The sequence below is a fragment of the Lepisma saccharinum genome, chromosome 15 (genome assembly GCF_977018435.1).
Source record: "Lepisma saccharinum chromosome 15, izLepSacc3.1, whole genome shotgun sequence".
In the NCBI taxonomy this organism is placed as follows: domain Eukaryota; kingdom Metazoa; phylum Arthropoda; class Insecta; order Zygentoma; family Lepismatidae; genus Lepisma; species Lepisma saccharinum.
In genome coordinates, this window is record NC_139243.1 from 26,316,362 (window position 1) to 26,342,545 (window position 26,184).

At 39.2% G+C, this 26,184-nt stretch overlaps 1 protein-coding gene across 3 annotated transcripts in view; it reads left to right on the forward strand.

The window, feature by feature from the left end:
- The window catches only part of LOC145999649 (3-phosphoinositide-dependent protein kinase 1-like), a 122,713-nt gene that overhangs the window by 1,076 nt on the left and 95,453 nt on the right, over positions 1–26,184 (forward strand). The window contains exon 1 of one of the 3 annotated variants that reach the window (XM_083136772.1): positions 24,667–25,458. The exons of 1 other annotated variant lie outside the window; for it this stretch is intronic. In XM_083136772.1, coding sequence (XP_082992898.1) covers positions 25,372–25,458 — 87 coding nt within the window. In that variant the 5' untranslated portion in view covers positions 24,667–25,371. Of the gene's footprint in view, positions 1–24,666; positions 25,459–26,184 lie in introns of those variants that run through there. One more of the 3 variants, XM_083136773.1, reaches the window with a different exon arrangement.

Below are 26,184 nucleotides of genomic sequence, written 5' to 3' on the forward strand. Positions count from 1 at the left end.
GCGAAGCCTTCGGGCTGTTCTGCTTCACAGTAAAGTAACATGCCAAGATAACAGACATACTTCACTTCACAATAACACATTCCTGAGAGCTAAAAATCAAGTGAAAACGTTCATAAACATAAACCGTGCAAGATATTTATTTCACTTTCTCTACAGAGAAAGTACAGAGTGTCAAAGTAGACCCGTGTTCCACAGCAAAGTCACTGACATTGCAGCAGCACAGCCACCTGCCAAAAAACAAAACTCTAAAAAACACTCAAGCATAACCTTTCTACAGACAAATTCCGAACCAATACATTTTCTATTGCTCCATACACAATCAGTGACATTTTATAAACAGTTTCATTTAACACCTGCTATGTAGCTAATTTTCCATGTAGTTGGCAACACTGCAATGATGTACTAAATAGTAGCATATAAAACCACTTATTCTTTGTTATAACGTTTTTACTAGATAAATACATATGAAATTTGACTGATTCCTGCAGGAAGGGATCACATGAATTTTCAAGAATAAAAATTTTCTCAAAAATTTGTGAAAAGTTGTCAGAAAACAGTATTCTTACAGTTAAAATTAATAAGACTATTGGTCGAGATTATTTAAAAAAATAGGACCAACTCTACATTTTTTTAAATAAAAATTTGTTAATGGAAATGACATTCAGAGTTATGTTCCATCTTATAAGGTGGTATGGAGAGGGAATAATATGAAAAATTTATATAAAGTAATAGAACAAAAAATAAATAGATATCAACAGCATGTAGGTACTTTTCATATGTTTGTATTTCTAGAGCCAGCTTGAGTGGCCCAAATTCCAATTGGTTAATTCTGAACTAATCATGGTACACATATTTGTCACATGGTTTAGTTTTTACTTATTTCTGTTAACACATACTTCATCAACCTAGTGATTTCTTACTGTGCACTTTCTGAAGAATGATTTTTCCCTCCCATATACTGCTTGTTCATATTTGTTTGTAAGCAGTAATTTGTTTACTGTTGTCTTAGGTGTGTACTACTGCCATCTACTGGTGGTACAAAGGAGTTTTCTGGCTCTTACCATTAAACTAACATCTTAATGCTTTCGTTGGTAGGTTAGGTGTTCCAGGTTTAGGATTTTAGCATAATAATAATGTCCTTAAATGCTTTCAACAGCTGATCACATGGTCTTTAGTCTCAAGCATTGCACTCATTCGAGCTGCATGTGAAAATGCAGCAGTAGCCCATATGCAAGATGTTAGTAATTGAGAAATGGGGAATTTCCACGAAAAGTGGTCCTACTCCATACCATGTAAATAACATAATTAATTAATCTAAAAATTATTAATGCTTTCAATGCATTAAGGTTTAAATGTGCATATTTCATCAACAAAAATTATTAGCATCTGTAGTCTATATGCTTCACATATAAATGAAGTCAGATTTTGGTATATTTTTTAAAGGTTCATACATGTAACACATTTTCGTTAATGTTTTTCATGCATTTAGGCTATGTCATCATACCCAAGTTTTTTTAAATATATATATATATTTGTTAGCAGAAACCGCAAAGTACTTTAAATTCTATGAAATCAGTTCATTATGAATATTTTAATCCAATCTAATGTCTACGACCTTGCATGTTTTGTGTGAAGTGTCACACCCATAATGCTGTAATGTCCCATTTTGGGTTCTCATTGGGAAGCATAGATGCTTGCAGAGGCTGCTTTTAACATCATATTTTCTCCGTTAAATAGTACTTTGTAAAACTCTAAACCATGCTAAATACTTTCTCGAGCTTCAAATTTACTTTTGCAATAATTTCTAGTAATTCTACAATACTTCTATGTTTTAAGAGTGTTTTAACAAAAGTTTTTGGTTTTTTTATGAAATGCTGGTCAGCCATTCTTTTGTAACGGACGTGACACGTACACAACGTAAAAGTATTAAAAAATACACTAATTAAGATTTGTATCCATTTTAATTATTAAGAAAGGTTGTACTCACTGAAATGTACAGTCACAAAAATTGTCATGCCAAATACTCAACTGTATTTGATTTTATCTGATATGAAAGACGTGTAACGGACGTGACGTGAAAAACACCCTGTAATGAACATAGGGTTGGGTTTTCCATAGTTTCTGTTAATTGGACAGACAAATTAACTGGTAAATATTTGTTATAGTAAAGTTAATATATGCTCTTTTAAGACTATAAAGTATGACCTGTTAAAAGTTTTGATGTCTTATTGAAAAATGTTTAACTTTGTAACGGACGTGACAAAGGATTTGTAACGGACGTGACAAAAAAGTGCATCATTTATAATGACAGTTTTTATTTGAAAAAAAACACTAATATTATGTAATACAATCTTGTACATAACAATAATATAGTTATACATAGTTGCAAAAGTTTAATACTACAATTCTAGTGAATTAACATTAATTAATGTAAAAGAAACAGGTCTGGAAAAGAGATTAGGCTACATTCTGCTAGTTATGGACTAATTCTGATTTAATAAGCACGTTCAGTAACAAAAAAGACATTACACCTTTGTGGACACTTGGTCTATAGACTATTTATGTTTTTCTCAGCACAGGTCGTAAATTATCACTTTTCTGTGTCTCAACATACTTCATTCAACACTTCCTTGTTAGTTTTTGGAAAACAGGCTGCTACCTTAGACAGTGTTTCAGTCATAAAAATTTGCATGCTTAATGCAAACACACACTGTGTGAGGCATATCACTAACCGGGAGCACATGTTTTGGACGTAAGCTATAAAACTTACTTTTTGAAATTTGGTCATGTGGATACAGCAGTTTATATTCTTCATAGGCCTCGCCAATACCCATTACCATGTGTCTCAGTTGGTATAAACTGCATTTACCAGTGACAGGGTCTTTCACTGATTTCACGTCTCTTTTCCCAGATGCTTGACGACTTATTTCATTGCACTGGAGAAACTCATTCACCCTTTTAAGACAATCTGATTGAATCTTTCTTGGTCCAGTTTTCTTAGCATTCACAATATCCTTTTTTAATTCTGAACCTAAGTCTTCTCTTACCAGTTTTCTAAATATTGCAACCTTCTTAGTAGGACTGTTAGGTAATGCATTTTTTATTCTCTTTACTGCTTTGCCATTTGTTCTTGGACTTTTGTATGAACCGAGCTCACTCTGACCACCATTTTGAATCACCTTCTTTCTTGCTCTATACAACCGCTGTCGTTCTTTATCTTTCTGCCTTTTTTCAGCTAACAGTTTTTTATCTTTGGTCAATTCATTTTTTTCCTTCTCTCTTACTTTCCTCTTCCTCAATTTATCTTTCTCCAAATAAGCCTTTCATTGCTCTTGATTTTTTTTTCTCTCTTCTCTACATTTAGCCATTCTTGTCTTGTTGGGAGTGGGAGCCATAATCTGAAACAAAACAATAAATTTAGAGCCAAATAACCTAAAAATAAATTTAGGGCCAAACAACCTAAAAGTAACATTTAACATAAATATTTGTTGCAATGTTGAACATTTATATTATTGTCATGCCTTTGCTAATAAGTTTCTGTTAGAATTGTGAAAAAACATCTTGAAGTTGGTCAGCTCCAGCTGGTTTTGTTTCAAATAGATTTTAAACATAATAAAAGGTTGTTTTATTATCAAAACATGTTAAAAATAGGTACTATTGCTTTTCATTAACAGTTTAATACCATTTTGAAGTATGTGGAAAGTTTTATTTGTTTGTAGCATAATGGAATCTGAAGCTCTGCTATTAGTTGCACATGGTGTTTATATCTGAGTGTTGTTAATTCAGCCTCATTAGTTCTTGTATCCTTATTTATTAAACAACTTATAGTTTTGAGTATATAATTGCATTTTAATTTATAGAAATATTTTTTAGGTTAGGTAGGCCTACCTATTTTATGAGACATTTTAGTCCTATCTTGTATGGTCTGAAAACTGAATTAAATCTTATCTCCCATCAACAAATAAATTTTGAATTACATAAATAAAGAAAATTTAGTTCTACTGTTACAGAAATATGAAAATCAGGCCAGAAATATGGACCCTGCTCTAAAAGTAATTAAATGAGAGGAAAATAAATATGAAAAACAAGCAAGAAATATAGGTTTTTTTTTGTCACGTCCGTTACACTAAAGTTTGTCACGTCCGTTACAGGATTTTCACAGGTAATGCTATTTTATACAAAACAGAAAACACTAGAAATCAATAAACAATGCACATACCCCCACTTCTACCAAGAGTCACTTACATCACATTATTAGGGTTGGTGTGATATAAACTTATTCATGTTTTTTGTAACGGACGTGACATTTGTTCTTCCCCTTCTTAATAAACAAATAAACAGCTTAATACTTACATAAATCAATAACTCTTGAGTGTAAACAATACTCCAGACATCAATATTTCTTCATATAACTCAGAAGAACAGCTCACTGGATGATTTGATTATGTTCAGCTGTTTACAAAGCAGCTGATTTTAACTAACAACTGATCACATCTCAGTGTTCCAACTTCAATGTAAGGAAATGTGATGAAAAATAAAATGAAATAAGAAATAAATGCTTGAAATAGTTATTCTGGATTATTTGCTGCTTAGCTATGCAGTTTATATGATATTTTAAACAGTTTTCAATTTTCGCTATGAGGTGTATGTTATAAAAGAATGGCTGTGGTCTCTTCCACTGGCTGTGAGGCAGTTTTTAGTTTATGCTTACTTTTTAATGTGTTGTTTGTCTTATTCAGGTCTCTTGACAACCTTACACTTTTACCCTTTCTGAAGGAGCTTCTTACACCCCTTTCTTTAACATTTTAAGTAAGAATTTTAGATGAGGGGATATTCCCTGTGTACATTGAAGGGTTCAAAATGGCCATATATGCCGAAGCACCCAACAATTGTACTTCAATCAATCAAGCAATGTAATTATGGTGTCATCAGTGCATATTGCATTTGCTTTTACACAAAATGGAAAGTCTAAGATATTGATAAGCAGCCTAGAATTAGTTATCATATTCCTTCACATAAACATAAACAACATAAAAAAAAAAAACATTATGGGGAAGTCTATGTACGAGACATAAACTTTACTTTTAATTTCTTGTACCTTCGATTTGAGGTTATACTACCAGCAGAATTGCAACTAATTATCCTCAATATTTAAAAACAGGCTGATATTGTTTCCTAGCTTATAACGTATATTTCATTCGAAGTGAACCCTTGTTGTCTTCGATTGAAACGATTTTTCGTTTAAGAAATTTACCCATAGACGCTATGAAAACGGCAATTTTTTTCACAAAATTATATTTATTTTTCAATTCCGATTCACATTAGCGCAAATATCTCTGTGCCTATATCAGCTAGAAAGCTCATTTTAAACCTCTTTTAAAATGATTTGCAGCATATTCAGAAGAACAAAAAATTGCTTTTTTATCAAAATTTTTATGTTCTAATGTCTCATAAACACCATTTTTGATTATTATTTTTAAAAAAGAAAGAGATAATTATGCTAAAGAAAGACTTTTGTCCCTTTAACCCTCTGTTACTTGCACAGCATCTACGAGATGCCAGAGAGTCTATCAGTAACGATAACATTTGAAATGAGGTAGCTCTGGTATTCCCCGTCCCAGTACCTTTCTGGTGTGAGCTAATTATTACTAAGAACGAGTTACGACAGTTCAAGTTTGTTCGGTGAGAAGCTATTTGTGATATTGTCTGCACAGAGTCTCTCAGACACCACGCGTATACTTGTGTTACAAAATCGTACATACAACATATGTTATATAACACGAGTTCTAGAAACAACAAGGCTGATAATGTGTTTTATCCAACTAAAAATGTAAGTTTTTGTTGTGTATTGCTAGAGTTTTGTATTTTTATTAAATATGTAGGTTTTGTATTTTAGAACCCTCAATGCATATTTGTTGCATTTGTGCCCAAAACAAATAATGTGTTTTATCTAACTAAAAATGTAAGTTTTGTTGTGTATTGCTAGAGTTTTGTATTTTTATTAAATATGTAGGTTTTGTATTTTAGAACACTCAATGCATATTTGTTGCATTTGTGCCCAAAACAAATAATGTGTTTTATCTAACTAAAAATGTAAGTTTTGTTGTGTATTGCTCGAGTTTTGTATATTTATTAAATATGTACGCTAGGTTTTGTATTTTGGCCGCGGTGGCTCAGTCGGTAATGCGTCTGACTACCATGCTCAAGGTCCCGGGTTCGATCCCCGGCAGGTTCAAATCCGGGAACTTTTCTAATGATGGAAGCGGCCCCGGCGCCTACCCAGCGTCGAATAACATGGGTACCTGGGGGGTAAAGGCGGTCAGGGGCGTGATGCTGATCACATCACCCCCACTCGCGACTGGATCAAGAAAATGTGGGGCGTTACCCCCACACCCCCTATACGCCTTCATGGTGTGGTGCTATGCACAGGGGAGCACTTTACTTTTTTTTTTTTTTTTTTTTTAGGTTTTGTATTTTAGAACACTCAATTAATATTTGTTGCATTTGTGCCCAAAACAAATCATGTGTTTTATCCAACTAAAAATGTAAGTTTTTGTTGTATTGCTCGAGTTTTTTTTTTATTAAATATATAGGTTTTGTATTTTTTTAATAAATTTATTGGTTTGAAATACAATTGTGTTCACGCTTCGGTTCATCTGAACCACAATAATCTTCAAAGAAATATGTTTTCAACGCAGGTCACCTCGTGAGTCTTGTCAGACGCATGCGAGCATCGGTGTTAGGAATATTGGCACGAACAAGGGAGGGTTAACTTGATTTTCTTCCTCGAAGCAAGCTGTCGTTTCACAATTCTCTCTCTCTTTGTAGTCTTTAATTGTTGTGCATTCAGGGTGTTCTCTTTTGCGAAATGAAACTGTTCACTAGGTGTTATAATTTGATCATTATAGGGCCCTGCAGGCTTGCTTCTGTAGCCAGTCTCCATACTGTGCCTCCAAGCCCATCATAGACACACTTTCCATGGGCAGAAACAAAAAAGTGCAATTCTGCTTCTAACTGAAAATCATTTTGGTGGTTGCACAAATTCAACAGTTTCTTCCAGTTCTTATATTGTGCAGCACTACAACCAGAGATTTTAAGGTTTGCAATCTTTAAGCATTGTTTAGGAGTGAAATTAACTTCTTTGTGAAGGTGGTGTTTGGCTTCAAGCACTCTGATGATTCATATGGTGAACTTCTCCATTTTTTCTAAAGTGTATAACATGGGTGGATTGTTGCTTGTGCACGTGGCCAATGGTAAGGCTGTACTTCATCTTGCAAACATAACTGTATTTCTTTGCAAAGTTGCACATTACAGGCGTCTTCCTCTCTTTCAGCTCATTGTACGATATTTACATCTTGGCTGTGGTTTGAATTTTTAGCTTCAGTACAAACTGACAGAAATCTTCCACAAATTAACATCTGTTAACTATTTATAGTGCAGGAGGCCTTAGAAAGATCGCTTCGCGGGCTTACAGCAGATGACAATATGGGGGTGTGTCTGCGAGAACCAATCAGGTCTGCGAATGAGCGAGCCCGGTTGCCACAGCTAGCTCGCTGCACCCTTCTGGAAGGGTGAGTGACCTCTGCCTCTTGCTACCTCGGCCTGTTTGTTCGGCTGAGGAGCAGACGACACGAGAGTATCGGCAATAGTGTGTGAGCCACGTCTGCTGTTAGCCCGCGAAACGCTCTTTCTAAGGCCTCCTGCACTATAGCACTGTGTGTATGTGATCTTTTCAACAAATGATTCTTCAAAATAAGTAACCAAGTATTTCTAAATTAATTTACTCCAGGACATTCTGCACAACAATTTGTGAAGCACTCTATTTGAGGTGGATTGAACATGATCTTGGACAAACACATTTTGTATGTCTTCACGAAATCTTCATCGGGTTTTAATGCATTTTTTTTTTCAAATGAGCTCTATTTATCTTGAGCTTCACATTTTAGTAGGTGAACACACATTATGGGAGTCCCATTCTTACCAGTCAATATGCAATGAGCATTTTCTGAACATGTATTTTTGAAAATCTTTTATGCACAGAAACTGTATCTGCCTTTCCTACTCACCTTGATTCTACTCACATCATCATCGTTGTACATTTCCTTAACCCATTTCCATAACCAATAATACTGTTTCAAAGTGTTCTGCCAGATTACGGGTCAGCAGAGGAGAGTACACTTTATAAGGGATCCAGTTTTTAACTTAACGTCCCATGTGATCTGTAACACCGTTGATTTCACTCTTTATCCTAGCTCTAGGCCAGCTTTTAGGTAAGACTGAAACATCTGTTAGCTTTCCATTTCGGGAAATTTTTCCACTAATTTTTACCTTCAGCTGCTCTAATATTTCTTTTCCGGCGTCTGAATCCTGAACTACTTTTACTGGTTTCTGCACAGGGATTAAGTTTGTCTCAAGGCTTCGTTTTACTTTCTTCAATATGGATTTTTCATAAACTGTTGAGTGAGAAACCTTCTTATCAACAGACGACTCACCTAAGTAAGAAAGATATTTGTTCAATAACTGAAGAGAAGTGAAGTGCTTGGATCAATGAACTCAGGGTTGTCACTGCTGGGGCCTGCCATTTCATTTTTATCAACCAAAGTTTCCTTAGTTTTAAATTCAGACAGTTTCTTTCTGCACTTAAATTTTCATTCCTGAATTTGTATCAAAACTTTGAAAACAGCACATTCATGTGGTGACATTTCTTAAACATTTAACACCAGTTCTGTGATTTTCTTGTGAAAAATGTATTACAGCATTTTGTAGCATATAATGACAATTCCTTTCCTCTTTCAATTCTGATGAAAAATATGTAGCACAAATATTTTCAGTCAATTTTCACTATTTTATTGTCACAGAAAGTGCACTAGATCCAATCTCAAGGAAAGATAACTTAAATATTGCATAAGTAATCAATCAATTTACACACATTTTATTAACTATACTCTATACTGGGGCACACATAAGGGTAAAGAATGAAAGAAAGTGGGGGGGGGGGGGGCGAAGCAATACAGGCTGCTGTAAAAGTTGGTAGCTGCAGTACCTCCTCCCACGAAATCCCTTTTCCTCCTACGTGTTCATTGGTCGACTCCAGTCGAGTCACTACTTGCGCAAACACTTGCTTTCATTTGCTTGCTCCAAAGGTTCCTGGGACAGAGTATAGAATATTTCCACAAAACAAACTACAAGAACAGTAAGTTAATGATAGCTTGAAGGAAGGTTTTTGCTTTGTCCAAGGCTGAAGCACAACTGGTGCTCATGGACAGTAGAAGCATGGCCCAACAGGAATGTGCATGTCTTTGCAGGTTCAGGCGCAAATAATGTGCCACCTGCTGCACATCTTGTCTTCTGTTATTCCTTGTAAATGATCTCTGAACTGTAATTGGCAGATTTGATGGCTTAATAACTGGTGATGTATTTAGAGGGATGACTTAAGTGTTTTTTTTTTTTTTTTAACCATGATCCCATGATTGTCCCATCCTGAAAAATTTGGAAAAGAGCTTTTTTTTTCCTTCTGAATATTGTCGTGTTGCATATCATAGGAAAGCCCTTTAAAAGAGCTTTAAATGAGAACAACTCCACAAAAATTCTGAAAAATTTCAGTTTTGGTAGTCTCTGTGGGTACCTTTCATAAACCAAAAATCATTTAAGGCTAGGGAGATTTAGTGTCCAGCCAGACATGAGGTTCTGGAAGGAGAGATCTGTGCGCTGGATGGTTGTAGGAGGGGGAGAAACGTAACATTATGCTTATGGAAGTATTATTTTATTGTTCTCTTGCGAATATCAAACTTCCTATGGCGTAGAAAGCCATGAACGGAGAGGGGAAGATTTTGTTTATGGTGGGAAAGGTCGAAGCAACTTGAAGTTGCTTCTCCATAAGGAATCCATGGGATTTTTTACATACTTATTCATCATATTTTTACAGATGGTATGTAGCTTAATATTCAACTTTAAAAACCGCTTCCAGTTTTAGCATGACGAGAAATTCATACTCTCCTGTAGGATGTTTTTTTTTCATTAACATTGCCCATTCCGAAGATATTCAAATAAACACACACCTCCTGCGAAGCTGTCAAGGTGAAGTTCCCTGGTTGATTTGACATTGAATAACTCAATCAAGAGATTCAGAGTTCAATCCCTGGTGGAGGCACATTGGACAATGGTTCGGATCCCACTTTAATCTGTAGGTCCATTTCCTAAAGTGAATTGAAAGCAAACGTTGACTAAAATTATTAATAAGTTCATCATCTCACATTTTATTGCTTTTTTTAATTTTCTGGTGCCTTTATAAGTGCCTATTTTGACCATTGTGATGCCTAGTTGTCTGGCTATTTTACGGGCTGTTGGTACATAAAAATTCGCACCCTACTTATTAGTTTAATTTTTTCCCAATTCTGTCTATTCTGATTACTTTAAATTGGGTTTATTCAAAGTGGAAAAAGACAGTCGATTCATCAACACTGTTCATCAGCAAAGAAATAATGTCTAGCTTATTTAGTGGAACTGTTAACTTATCAAAACCGGCCAAATGCAGTACCTACTAATCGACCACTCGCCTGATGTATGACAAGTTATTGAGCCCATTTCAGTGTTGAATAGCACAAGAATGACAGAATGTATCATGCATCAAATTATTGGGGCTTTTTCTTGTAATTTTGTTCATTTGCGTTGATTTTCTGCCAATTGAGCCTGATCGCGTTGATGAGGATGAGTGATGAACTTGATGAAAGAACATATTCAGATAACGAGGCCGGGATTCGAACACGGAAACTTCACTGGCGAGATCAAAAGTCGACCGACGCGCTTGGCCACCTAGCTGGCAGTTTTGGGCCTTCTCCAAGGCTGAGAGAGATTTCAGACCGACGTAACAGGCGAAAAGCGACGGTTCACACCGAAGTAACGAGCAACACGAGCCTCTTCAATCTATAAGCAATCATTCACCGCACATGCGCTACCAACAGAGCGAGGCGACCCGATACACGCTATTGAGGAAATGGCCCACGTTTAACTTTTTGTGTCGCTTCGGTTTGAAAGATTGCATTGATTACCGAGGATGTCTCTTCAGCAGTTTCATCATATCGTCGCGATTAGCCAAAAGTAGCAGGAAAGCGACGCTAAACAACAACAGCGATCCAGGTTCGAGTCCTGGTCGAGCCTGCATATTTCGCTTAAATGTCTACGTAGTTGAATAAGTTTCTTCGCTTTTTCTATACACGACTCAATATAATTTGTAGCCATTCTGCATGAATAAAACTCTGTGTGTATGTGTGTGTGTGTGTGTGTATATATATATATATATATATATAATCCACACATTCATTATGAATCTAATTAGCAATCTACATAACTTATATTAGAAAAATAGTATTTTTCTTTGTTTTTTTTTTTTACAAAATCGCATCTACCAAAATATTTTGGACACGCCCAGTTCGAGCTACTTACAGCCATTTTCGTCATCTAACTGCTATGCAAAGAACACCTTCGCGACTTTGCACAGGTTACTTGGCATCGATTGCTGCCTGGACTTGTATTATGAACCCAATTAGACCAGGAAGGAGACAAAAAGAAGAGCTATGTAGCCTTGTACTAGAAAGCACAGTCAGATAAACTAACTGTTGCCAGCACCCACTGTTCTATATATACAAGATGACTATGGCGGCTTGAAGGAATGTACAAAAGAAAGGATGCATTGTGCTTGTTGACTACATCACATTGTCTTGTGTTCAGGGATGGAATTCAAGTATTTCAGCCCCTCCCCGACTATTGTATGTGAATGCGTTGTGGATTACTAAGGAATTACTAGAGTTGTTGGAAACTCGTCTTTCAGCGGCGGCGCCAGGATGAATCATCTAGGGAAGCTGAGGGGGTGCGATGCTGAAAATAAAGAAAACATGAAACACACATGCAATATTTCAAAACTGGAGAAGGGAGGCAAGGACAGTTTACTTTCCCTTGGAAGATAAGGTTTAGCATAGTGTTTAGCATAGTTCGGATCCTACTTTTAAACTCTTAAGTCTAGTCCCGATTAGCCTTCCTGTGCATAAAGTGGACTTAAGAAATCAAAACTTAAAAAATCGGCAATAACAATCCAAGCTTTGCCGGTTTCCTTCATATACATATCAAAATTGTCCTTGCCACTTCGTCGTATCCTCCGCGTATGTTTGTTAACATACCGTGTCACCTGCTCATTTTTACCTCGTTGAATAAATTATTCTAATATTTTTAGATGAATATGGATTATGCGGTACAGTATTGTGTAATGCTCTGCACTCAACTGTCGCTTCATCTCTTTTAGGTCCAAATATATATTTTTTTCAAGGTTTGAGAAACATTTGAAATAAAAAAAATATTTAACAAAACCAGAAAGCACCTAGCTTTCCTTAGAAATGGCAGGAAATCATTATGAACATCTTAAAAGAGCAGGAAATTTATTACCCTGTAAATTGCAGCAAGTTCGTCCAAGTAGTACCATCCGCTTCCGAGAGATGGCGCAACGAGCGCTGATGTGCGTACCGTTCGGTGTTCCATTTGTGTTTTTTAGGACTGCTTTGGTTTATGTTGTGGTTTTGTTATCAAATAAAAATCATTAAAAGAAACGGCAATTAATATCCTGCATGGTCATCCGTGATGACGCCAGAGAGAGAATCCGACACCCCTTTGTTAAGTCCGCCCATAGTAAGGAAGAAAATGAAAATATAACTGTATTTCCGCTCTCAGTCTCCTGCTTAATTTTCTGATGACTTTAACGTAATGACTGGCGATGAACTTCAGGCCCATTTACGGATTTAGCGGGAGGGGCACGGGGCACGCCCCCTCCAAGAAGGGATGACTATATATATATATATATATATATATATATATATGTACAGGGTGCTTAAAAATAACACTATGTTGGAAATGTAGGTCTACTTCTTTGATTGAATTATATTGAACAAATAGACTGTCACACACTAAACATACTATGTAACATACTAAACACGAATAAATTCGTGTCATTGCAGCTAAGTTTCCTCCTTTAAGCACATTTTCTATTTCCCACATAGTGTTAACATTTTTTGAATCACCCTGTATTACAAAAAGGTATTGATAGCATTAAATTGCAATAAACAAAAGACATGTTCAAGCAATCCATTTACGGACAGCAAAAGGAAAATAAACAAATTTAGCCTAAGTACATTAATCGGGAATATATTTACTGGACAAATAAGTCGACACCGGAAACGAATCCGGGAGTGGAAGCGATAGCATTCCAGTTTCGCCTGAGGATATCAATTCTCAAGCTTATCCCTTTCTGTAATCATCGTTAATACATATAACGTAGAACCACTTAGTGTTTCCCAAATAAACTATTAATACCATCGCCGTATTCTCAAAGTATCCTGTGTTCGTTTCCTGGTGGAGGTATTTTATTGTAAAATGGTTCGGATTAGTTTATCTGACCACAAATTGGACCTAAAACAAGCCCTTGTAATTGCCTTGATGAGAATATTTGACACAAGCACATACACAGATATATGGGAAGCTGTTTTGATATCTATAAAAATCGTCACATTATATTTCGAGTATTACATATTATCATATGCTTACAGCGTATTCTGTGCCTCTTGGAAAATCTAGGTCCGCCTTTGATCAGGCCCTAAATAATATGCCATAAAGCGTTCCTGCATTTAATTACATTTCGGTCATTGCAATTTGAGTTAACTATTGTGAGGCACTAATAAATCCAAGAAATACTGCTACAGATCATTGGAGGAAGACAGTAACTTGAATCTGTAACCGAAGCACTGTTTTAGGCACAGGCGTGCCCAAAGGGGGCTTGGTGAAGATTATAACTGGTCCTTTCTGGCCAGTATCCCTTATATATACAGGGTGGCGAAAAAAAGAACGCATGTTTTTTGTGGAATAACTGTAACGTCGTTGATTTTCAAGATACAAACGTTTTCTTATCACCAAAACCATCGTTATGAAATGCAGTTTGGATTGGTATACAGTGATGATTTAAGTATAGAAAGAAGACGTCATTGTTGCTGCACACATCCGAAGCCTCTCCTCAAAGTTCCGCATTGCCATTGCCAACATTTCGTCTGGCACAGCTGTCATTCCTTCACGAATGCCAACTTTCAGCTCGTCGACTGAACGAGGTTTTCGACTTGAGGTAACCCCACAGAAAGAAGTCGCAGACAGACAAATCTGGGGAGCGTGGGGGTCAAGAGACATCGCCGAAACGTGAGATTACGTGGTGGGGACAGCAACAATTTCCATTTCACGATGGAAATGGAAATTGGAATGTTGGACAGAGCGAAGCAACACACACTGCTGTAAAGGCTGGTAGCTGCAGTACCCCCCCCCCCCCCACGAAATCCGTGTTCCCCGTACGTGTTCATTGGTCAACCCCAGTCGAGTCACTACTTACACAAGCACTTGATTTCGTTGAAGCAACAATGACATCTTTTCGACATTATCTTCCATACTTATTGTCGAGACGCGCTAGCAAGCGGCGTGGAACCACCCACTCTGGTAGCGACGCGCTGTTCCCGGATTGACCTACTTCAGGATTTTCGCGAGCCCACAGAAACATGAGGAAGGCTGAACTACTGCAGCTCCTTACGTTACACAAACCCCAGTTCCCCATATATCGCATAGACACGCTTGCAGAAGAAGCGGGACATACGGTGGTCCGTCTCCCGCTTTATCATTGTATGTACAATGCAATCGAACGTATTTGGGCACAGGTCTAAGGGCTGGTAGCACAGAGGAACACTTTGCCACCTTTTACACCGTCTAAAATTTTGCAATTGATAGAACAGGCTATCGGGGATGTGACAGCAGATAGGTGGCGTTCGGCTATAGAACACACAAGGAAGATTATTTCCGAAGCAATGGAAAAGGAGGGAGTTGAAGAGCAGCAAATGGAGGATTTTGTAATTTCACTTGGGCGGGAAGACAGCAGTGACAGTAGTAGCTCAGATGAAGTTGTTCCTTTACCAACCAACAATAAAGATGATCTTGGGATAGCGCCACTGCAATGGTAGCCGGTAAGCAAAAACAACTGATTCTTTAACTACTACTTCTGTTCTTTCATTCATTTTTTATGTTTTTACATACAGGTACTCAATTGCCAAGCGTTTCGTTGTAATTTATTGAACTCTGTATTGCCAGAGCCTGTATTCTCATATAGCTTTCCAAATTATCTCACTTGTGTTGTCGCCTTGTAATCAAGTAGTCCTGGGTTTGATACCCTGTCGAAGGTACATAGTGGTTCGGATCCCACTTCCAACCGTAGGTTCATCCCAGATTAGCCGTAGTGTGCATAAAGTGGACTTTAAAACACCAACTCAATCAATCAATTCACACACAATGATTTGTTCTTGATAAATTCTTCTCCGTAATACAGTAACTCAGTTCTGTAAAATTCTGTTTTAGAGGTGAATTTTTGTAGGTTCCTCAAAATATAATTTAAAAACGTGTTAACGAAACGAAGTTGTACGTAATTTGTTTATACGTAATTTGCCCTAATTTTCAAGAAATACATTTCATTTGTAAGTTCTGAAGCTTCAACAATCGCGGCGTGACAAAGAAGGCAAAGAGAGGCGGCATGAAATCAAAGAAGAACGATTTGCCACAGTGTTGTTCATAACACAAGACGCATTTTCTTTTGTTGGTAATTGTGATACGATACAACATAAGTAAAAAGATGCCGGTAGCTGATGCTTGCAATGTACCATAATAAAAACTCAACAAAGGTTCTTTCAGTGAAGGTTTTCGGTTGCTGCGTAGACCAGGAAGATAAAATGTTTCATGCTTGCCAGAATGTATGATTCGTTAAATTATCACTTTACGACGGAAATAATATACTATATTAGCATACTGATACATTTTACCCGAGCTTACCAACAGCTGACTAGCCTGTCCGTGTGTTTGTGCGAACGTGGCAACGTAGAAACCCCCCAGCCACATGGCAACCAACGAGGAGACAGAATTTGGTCACGTTCTGCCGTTCTGCGTTCTGATTGCACGCCGCTTCTTATCGCGTCCGTACAGTAAATCATCACTCTATACCTATGGTTTTGGTGTTAATAACGTTTGTACAGGGTCTGTATAAAAAGTAATGAGACCTTTTTTTTTTTTTTTACACGACTGTACGTCGTAGCGCGCTCGCTCCAGGTGGGTTCGATTGAGGGGAAGTAAGCTTCAAAACGCACCTACCGTCAGTCGCCTACGACCTTCCGTGCGGTCGAAGCTTAAAAATGCAACGTGTCATCGAACAGCGCTACGGCATTAAATTCTGTGTGGGACTCGGAAAATCGGCTATGGAGACGTTGGCCATGATCCAGCAAGTGTTCGGGAGTGAAAGCCTATCAAAAACTGCTGCTGAGAAAGACGGTCGAGAGAGTGTGGAAGACGAACCCCGCGCAGGACGCCCGTCCACGAGCAGAACCGAGGACAATGTACAACGTGTGCGTGATGTGTTGAACTCAGACCGGCGGTTAAGTGTTCGAATGATTGCAGACCGCGTAGGAATTGATAAAATGACTGTGCACACCATCATTACTGAGGATTTGCAGATGAGAAAAATCTGTGCTAATTGGAGGCTGCATCATGACAATGCACCAAGCCACACCTGCTTCGTGGTCAACGACTACCTGGCCCGGAACGGCATCACAACGCTTCCCCAGCCTCCGTACAGTCCCGATCTGGCCCTGGCGGAATTTTCCTGTTCCCCCGAGTGAAGACAGCCCTCAAAGGACACCGCCATGGGACCCTAGCAGAGGTCAAAGCGGCATCGACGCGCTGCTTGAAGGACATTCCGGAAGAGGACTTCAAGGGCGCTTTCCAAGCTTGGAAAACTCGTTGGCAGAAGTGTGTCGACGCCCAAGGGTCCCACTTTAAAGCATGTTAATGATTTGTATCGATATCTTCAATACATTTTTTTCTCTAATTTGGTTCCATTACTGTTTATACAGACTCTGTATCTTGAAAATCAACGACGCTACACTTATTCCAAAAACATGCGTTCTTTCTTCGCCACCCTGTATATATATATATATATATATATATATATATATATATATATATATATAAAGTATACGTACCTCCTGGTTTGAGGGGAAGGGAATGTCTTCCTTGCTAAGTTTAAACTGTAGTCCCAGCTCCGATTAGCCTATCATGAGCATAAAAATGGACTTAAATCAAACTTTAAAATATATTCTCAAGCCCGGTAAACTTGGTGATGACAGAAAGAACATTTGAGTCTTCAGTAGCCAACCCCAAAACTTGACAGTTGGGAGCCTTGTGTCCCTCAGCGCCTTGCGCTGATAAAGTCTAACACTGTGCCTGATTTAGGAAATGGTGGGCACATTCAAAAATTTACTCCTTGAAATTCGAGCCCCTAATTATTTATGTGCGTCTTTACGTTGTTTCATTAATAATAATCCTCTCGTGTCAGTCGTCAAATATAACCCAGAATTAGCACAAATCTCGACGTTTTGTATTGAAAAGTCTGATTAATAACCAAACACCTCCAGTTTTGTGTGGAGATAAGTAGAAGTGGTAGTATTTTAAATCGTTTATCATTTACTATCACCGACCTCCATTACAGAGTGGTTAGCACAGCACGTTGCGATTTCATCATCGGTTTCATCATATCGCTCATCCTCATCGTCTCGATTAGTCAAATATGGCAGAAAAGCGACGCTAAATAACAAAAATGTAATGAAAATAAAGTTTTATTATATTAACGAAGTTTAGTTATTTCCTATGACGACGCAACGTACGTCTTGGGATACCTTGAACCTAACGGTTCATAGCCTTTAAAAAAGTAATATGCCACCCACGATTGAGTTAAATAATTCTTCCGCTGAACACGCCCATTTTCTCCTCGACGCCCAGTGTTTGCGAACGGAGTGATATAGCAAGGCGGTTGATGTGTTCAAATCCTAACCACATCAACATTAGTTTCATTTATTGGGATATTTTTAAAATTCTGCACCCCCCTCCCCCCGAAGAAATCACCTTCCCCCCATGTCTCCCACCCGCAGGCTGGCTTCTTTTCCTTTCACGGAGCGTTGTTTTGTTGCGAGGGGTGGGTTCCCCAGGGCGTTTGCTGAAGCTGGAGGTTGGCTCGTCTGACAGATGGCTGTGAAGCCATTCAGACAAAGCCGCCAGGAATCCCTCAGTGTTTCCAGCTTTGGAAGTAAGAATTCTCCAAGGCGTTTGTAGCTTGTGTAACTCCCCTTGAGTGATGCTTGCAGGGTGTCTTGCAAAATTATCTGTAGTAGATAATATGTTCAGCATTGCTTTGAACCACGGTTACATATAGAGATATAATAGGAATTGTTCAGCTTTCGTAACCAAAGATTGTAAATTTCTTAATAGTTATTGATTCTGGTGTTACGGTAACGTCGTCGCCTTGCAATCAAAGGGCTCCGGTGGAGGCACGTAGTAGTTCGGATCCCTTTCAAACTGTAGGTCTAGTCCAGATTAGCCTTTCTGTGTATAAATTGGATTTAAATCAAAAACTCGTTCATTCATTCATTACTGATTCTGGTGATTAATTTTAAACTGGTTTACTGATAATGAGTAGGATATATTTTTTCCAAAACAAAATCAGTATGTTCAATAATTATATTACAAATGTAACAAAAAAAAGTTTTAAAAAAAGGTTGAAGTGCTCCCCTGTGCTTAGCACCACGCCATGAAGGTGTATAGGGGGTGTGGGGATAAGCTATTATTGTTTCATTTTCCTGCCCATTTGATTATTTTAAAATGTTGCAAATTATCGAAATATATGTGTGTAAATATTAATTTTGCAGAAAATTTCTACTGTTATTACCAAATACACTTTATTTTTACGTAAAAAAATCTGAAAAAGTTACATCACGGTTAATAAAGAAATAACATTACTGCAGTCGAATTATATTTCCCCATCCATTACGTCTGTGAACCACCTCTGAACATTTTTCCTTGGATTATAAATCATTGTGAGAGGTGGGAAGACCCATTAAGACACGACCTTGGTTTCAATTACAGCTAGCCGGCCCCCGTGGCGAAGTGGTTAGCACATTGCGCTACGACGCCAGGTGTCCCGGGTTCGAATCCCGTCCTGGGCATGGATGTTTGTGAGTGTTTATTCATCAATTTCATCATATCATCACTCACCCCCATCTTCGCAAATTACCCAAAAGAGGCACAAAAAGCGAAGTAAAATAAAGCAAATCAATCTCACTTCTTTAGTGTTTTCAGGTGTATGAACTGTAGTCAGTGCGAGACCGCTTCTTCAGCATAGAACATTTAGTTTAAATTGCTGGAACACTCGGTCAGTTTCTTCATTTTGAGCCGCTATCGGAACGATGAAATTGATGCAGGGACAATTGGAAGGAATGGCCATTACCAACCCAAGACTCGATCCCGAGAACCTTTGGTAGAGACAGAAAATAGACCGCACTCACCCACCGTGGCGGCGGACAGTTGATCAGCCGGGAGGCCCATCCGATACCAAGCAGACATTGAAACAACTTTGGGTCCTTGATGTGATGGCCACAATATCGGGAATACAAATTATTCAATATTCGTTTCGGATGCAACGAATAATCCGAATATCCTGATAGTACGGATAGCCGGATAAGTACATATTTAATGAACGATTTGTAGACAATTCGTACAGTGAAATACGACCATCACGAATATGTGGATATCCCATGAAACGGATGGCTCCGTGACGATATCTTACACCCTGGATTTCGCAAACATTTCAAATATTTTCGTCAAATAAATACGTTTATTGTAACTAAAGGTGTTTCTAAATAGCGCGGAAGGTATTTTTTTCCTCTACGGCTACGAAACTACGTTTTTTATATATTCAAGTTCCTTACGTACGTAGCGTCTATACGGCTTTTCGGGGCTTTCATAATGGATACCCGATTCATGTCACAGGCGCACGTCTACACATTTTCTTTCTCTTGTTATGATTGACTTGTGCAATGGGATAATTTGCGATATGTTTTTTGTATTACGTATTGGCGGGTTTGAAATTTCAGACATAGGAATTGATTTGTGTGACAACGTTATCTTGTGGAACATCGTGAACATTTCACTTCGCAACTGCGGGCCAGAAAAGGGGAGGGTTATATTTTCTAAATGACTTGTGGGATGGGATAATTTGCAACTTCTTATTTGTATGATGGTACGGAGAGGGGAGGGTAGTATTCTGTGGAAAAGGACAACAACGACTTCTGACATACGACTTCCTTCTCTTTTGCACTTTCAAATTAACTTCGACCCGCAATTCAGCCTGCACTTGGGATAAAGAGGTAAGTTACCTTTTGAGGTTTAATTTCAGCCTTATTTCTTTGGTACCTAAATGTGTCAGTGCGAAAAATAGGGCTTATTGGGGGCAGGTGGCTCCGGCCAGTTTCTAACATACCTTCAAAAGGGACTCTATATAGAAAGGCGGATAGCCGGAGCGTAGCGGAGACGGGGCCGCGGTAGCGGTAGGAGGCTGTAAGTTATTTACCCCAGGGACGGAGCCCGGAATCGGTGGGAAATTTGAACACAGCAACCACCTCTCAAACTTCAAACGACTGGTAAATACTTATTTCCGCGCTCCAGAATTGTATTATACACAATTAGCAGCACATATTTTTTATATAAAAAAAAAATCACCTGCGAAATCTAGGGTGTAAGATTTCGACACGGATCCAAACGGATAAACGACACTGTCCGGATAATGCACAGATTAGAATATCCGAGAACCTAATATTCGAAATCCTGATAAAATATTATCGTATGAAGACGGTCTCCGTGGAAGAGTGTTCAGTGTAAAACGCTACGAAGCCAGAGGTCCCAGGTTCGAATCCAGGTTAAGGCATGCATACCACGAGACAAAGCAGATACAGTGGTGACACTTGGGTTATATCATTGTCAGTGTTCAAATATCTTGGATTATTGTATGTATTCCATCCCTCACACACACACACACATCCTCTTGCGAAGGGCCTAACATAAGACTCCAATAGTTCGCCGATGCCGCCATACAGGATACACTGGACAACCTGATATGATTCATGCCACTCGCGTAGAGAGGTGCATACGTGCTCGGGGAGACCCATTTCTTCTTGAAAACCAGAAACCAGTGCCACTGCTATGTCCGTTGGGACTGCTGGCACTCATGCACCTCGGTTGTCTTTGGTTCGTTTTGCAACAGTGCTACTGTAAACAAGTTTGACGTGTGTGAACACGTGCTCGTGTTTTCAACATTTGTGAACAGCTGCTCACCGCAGAACAAAGAAATGTTGATTCTTCCATTGTGAATACTACTAGGATTTGCAATTAATAATCCACTCAGAAACTATTAGACTTGTGTGTACTGAGTGTAGATGCCTTGCATTAGATTAAGAACTATAAGTTTTAAAAATTATTAATATGGGTAACGGGGGAGTTGAAAAGATGGAAATGTTCTTGAAGGTGCATTCAACAAGAATATGTCGACTGTTTAAAGTGACGTTGCATATGTAAATATATTTTGGCAACAAGTACCAAGAAAAGAAAATAATTAACGAAAAATCAAATATATATACACACAAATTCACGATATGATCATTGACGCCTGCCTCCTGGGCACAGTGGACAGCGTAACGTAGTTACAAAGTTCAGACATTGGGTAAGGCATAAGTGAATGACTGTGTTTGTTCCATCGTCGATGCCATCCATTTACTGTTATACTCGCGATTAACTCGAAAAGGAAGAAAAGCGACGTAAAATTATAGTAGCAGAAAAAATAGACAACAGCACGTGTTGGCCCGCATGGAAAACCCATTCTGAGTGGCAATACTTTCATAAGATAGTGTGATTTGTTTGCAGTTCTGCGTTGGAAAGCGAAGAAGAAATTATTAATGTCTGGGATGTTGGAAATCTTGACTTCAAGTGATTAGTAGGACATCCTCAACTTTTACCATGACATTGGCGGTAGACCACCAGTGGCGTATGCTGTTGTTCAAAAAATGGGCTATCGCACAATGTACTGTTTCAACGGGCAAAAATATACTAGGAAGGAGGGGCTGATTCTAGTTTTGAAGATTTTGAAACAATGCCAAACACTTTTCTTTTCAACCTCACAAGTCCATGCATTTACTCAATTACCCTGTTGCCAACTCCAAAGAAACAAGGTTGCAAACTCCTAAGAAAAAAGGTTTCCAACTATAAGGTGCCATCAAATGAAAAGGTCAATTTCCATGTACAGAATTTATTACTGACATTGACTACACATGTTTTCCGTATGAGATAAGGCACTTGGGTACCAACTGATGATTGACTTGGTAGAAGAAGTTCTTGGGTTGTGAGGCAAACCATTCTGTCACTGCAGCCTGCAGATCTGCTTCCAGAGCTTAGCGGCATCGTCTGAGGTGTTTGTTCATTGGGCCGAAAATGTGGAAATCACATGGACTCAAGTCCTAAGTCTGTAAGGGTGGTCGAGCACTTCCCAACCGAAGGAATTCAACAGGTCCTGCGTTTGAATGGCGACATGGGGACGAACATTATCGTGCAGTAAAATGATGCCTGTCCTAAGCTTGCCGGGTCGCTTATGCTTTATTGCTGTGTGCAGACGATGCAGTGTTTTGCAGTACGTGTTGGCATTAATGGTGTGTCCTTCTGTCTTCTTGAATGAGAGTGTGAATAGCATTCACTTTTACATTAGCGAATTGCCCTTCAATGTGTTGCGTCCAGCACGAATCCGTCGACACCATTTTCTCACTGTTTTGTCCGATACACATTTGTCACCGTATACAGCCTGCATTCTCTGGTAAATGTCCGCTGGATGCATACCTTCAGCGTGCAGAAAGCATATCACACCACACGGTTCTTCCTTGGTCACGTCCATGAGCGTCACCACCGTTGTTTCATCACACAGTACCACGTTTCATCTGGAGGGGAGCAAGAGAAGTGATTAGCCAATGACCCAACGCCACCCGAGTCAACATTGCTCATGCGCTGATCCATGCCACTGACATGTCACATACACCTATAAGTATACACAGCACCCAAAAGCACTGTTGCAGGTAACACGTATTTCGGGATATTTTTGGGTGGGCCTTTTCATTTGATGGCACCTTATACATATTCACCATCATCTTATTGAAATGAACAATTTTATGCACGATTCGATTTTTCTTCTGGCTCGAGGCTTCTAGGCTCTAGAATATACGCTCCTGATCGCCCCAATTGATGGCAAATGTCACAAACGAAGTGAAGCTCACGTCCTTATCCCTTGAAAGGCGATTGCTTTTTATAGATTCTTACATTTCAAGAAGATAGACGTCGTCTTATCGACTATTTTAAGTCAGTTCGATTTTATTGTTTATTATTTCGTATATCACATCACTTGCGTCAACCGTCTGAACCAATGTATTGCATGTGCAGTGTTGCAGTTAGTGTGTAAGAAAGTAGGTGATGCCACAATTGCAAATTTACATTTATAGCATGCATGGACATCTATTGTGTATCTTCTGCACGCATGCGCTCGCAGTCCAAAATATGTCAATTGACACAAACATGATGACCCCAGGAACACATTAAAACGGTTAAACTGCTAATGGTCTGCTATTGTTGAATCAAAATACATATAGAAATGTATCAAAGAGTATTTTATCAGCTTTCATTACATGTGATGTACGGAAAATGCATCAGAAAAGAATTGACACGATCCGTTCACTGAATTACATGTTTAATTGTGTCAAAAGATGCGCCAAAATTTATCAACCTTGATTTAATGCATGTCCGTGACTGTACAAACATAAATAACAAATGTGTAGGGATTTCAATAATCCACTGTCATTTATTCAAGTCCCATATCGCCTGCCTCCGTGGCGGAGTGGTAATCACAGCGCGCGCTACGACGCAAGGAGTCCCGGGTTCGAATCCCGTGCTGGTCATGGCTGTGAGTGTCCTTCCATCATCAGTCATCCCCATCTTCGCGAGTAACCAAAAGTTGCAGAAAACCGAAGTAAAATAAACCCAAACAATTAAGTCCCACTTCCTACACAGGTGGTCTTAATTTTAACTTATTTATGTATGTATGCCGGGCGTTCCGTCCTGGGAATGTGTTCGTATTTAGGGGGTTGCCAGGGCAAAATTCGAGACAAGGTGACCATAGATTTTGGCCTTCAGGAGAAAGTTGGGGGGTGAGAAAATTTTAGGGGATGCATAATATAAATCACTGTAGGCAGTGGCGTACCCAGAATTTTCGAAAGGGAGTGGTAACGTATACTTTTTCTTAGCAGTCAGCCCTCCTTTGGAGATGTTTTCCTGCATTTGATGTTCTTTTTAGAAATTCTGGGCCCACAACCTCCCTTGGGCACGCCACTGACTGTAGGTATATAAGAATAGTCCCACCTCTGTTTAAAAAGAAAAACATCATTCACTGAACGAAAGTTGTGTGAAAGGCCCTTGAGTTAGGGTTCGCTTTAAACTTGGAGACTTTCTTCGTGGGTAACAACATTGATTCGGGGGCGAGGAGCGCGCGCTTTTTCCATCGAGCACTTGAGCGTCTGTCTCGTTGTCTTCCTCACGTCACGTGTTTCCGTAATAACACATAGCTTGTGGTTTTTGTGCAGGAAGCACGTGTTTGTGCGTCTGTTGTTTTTTGCGTTATTCCAGCAGTTGCAGGAGGAAAGTGGCTTGGAATTTCTTGAGGAGCGCCAACAAAGAGGCTGGCGTGCAGCTGTTGATGACGTTAGATGCGTCGCTCCGTGGTGCCTGACGCCAAAAGGGAAGATTCGACCGTGAATCATGGACTGCAGCTTGTAGGAGGTTTGGTGCATCGTCCAAATAAAACCGTTTACTCACTTCAACTGGTGCTGCGTGTGTGGTGGGGAACATTCACCGTAAACAAGTCGTGCTGTGGACAAGAGAAAGGATTTCTGGATCACGAGGAGGCCCTATTCGGGTCAGGGAATTTCATCATAACACTCATTGTTCTCGTGATGGCGTTTTTGGTGCACAGTTGTTGCTTGATACGTCAAGAAATCTGACGTGCTGGACGCCACCGTGGCTGCAAGTACTTGTGCGGGGGGGAAAGGTTGGGTGGGGTCGCTGGCTTCCCCCTAAGGGTGCATCGAACTAGAAACGAAAACAACATGACACTGAGCGTGACTGCCCCCGGCTGTACTGCACGTTATGCTGCACCCATTGTTCTTGAGAATCGAATGTGCACGAGTATTGCGAAAAGAGTGTGTTGATCGGGACCCAATATTCCGAATGGTGTTCAGTTGTTAGGAAGCTTCTCGACGTAAACAAGTGAGCCCACGTGGTAGGACGGAAAAGGCGCCAAGAGTAAACAGTTACTTTCGGAGAAAGGTGAAGGCTGCAGAGTCGGCCATGGATGTGAAAAGGAGAGGCAGCGGCGTGTTTGCCATGTTGTCTCGGTTTCTCAAAATCGGTAATCGCGTGAAGGCTAAAAGGAAGGTAAGAATGCATTCTCTTTCCACTTGTGTGTGTATCATATACAACTTCATTGTTCAACCACGCTGTGCTAAAAATCTCTTGACTTTTCAGTTGTGAAAGTTCATATTTGTTGACATTGGTTTTCCCTCTTGTATCAATGCTAAATTTAGTGGGTTGTTTCATACAATTTCGGTGAATTAACACATCCGTCCCGAGAAGGTAGGAAACATGATAATTCTACTGCAAGGAATTATTCGGTAGCATTTGTATAGATGTTTTGTTTATATGTAAAACGAAGGTAAAGTTACCCCCTGCGCATTGCAACAATATGTGGATTGTGGAGGTAGTCTCGCTCATTTTGTGGAGGTTCTGTGATCACGTTCCGGTTGTATTAGAGGCTGGGTGAGCTCCAGAGCCGTTCCAATGAGGGACATAGGTTCAAAAATTGCCAGTTTAAAGCGACCATCCCCGGAAATCAACCCTTCGTGACAGTCAGACGCCCTACCGACCACCACAGTAGCTCCTTATACATATATGTATACGAGCATCCACTTCGTCGGCTCGCAATCAAGGTGTCCTGGGTTCGATACCAAGTGGAGATACATTGCACAGTGGTTCGAGTCCTACTTCAAACTGTACGTCCAGTCCCCTATTAACCCATGCGAGCGTGAGTCATGCGCCTCACATACAGACGATCTAAATTCTCCTATTTCCACGAAAACTTACGGATCTGTCTACTAGTTTGCC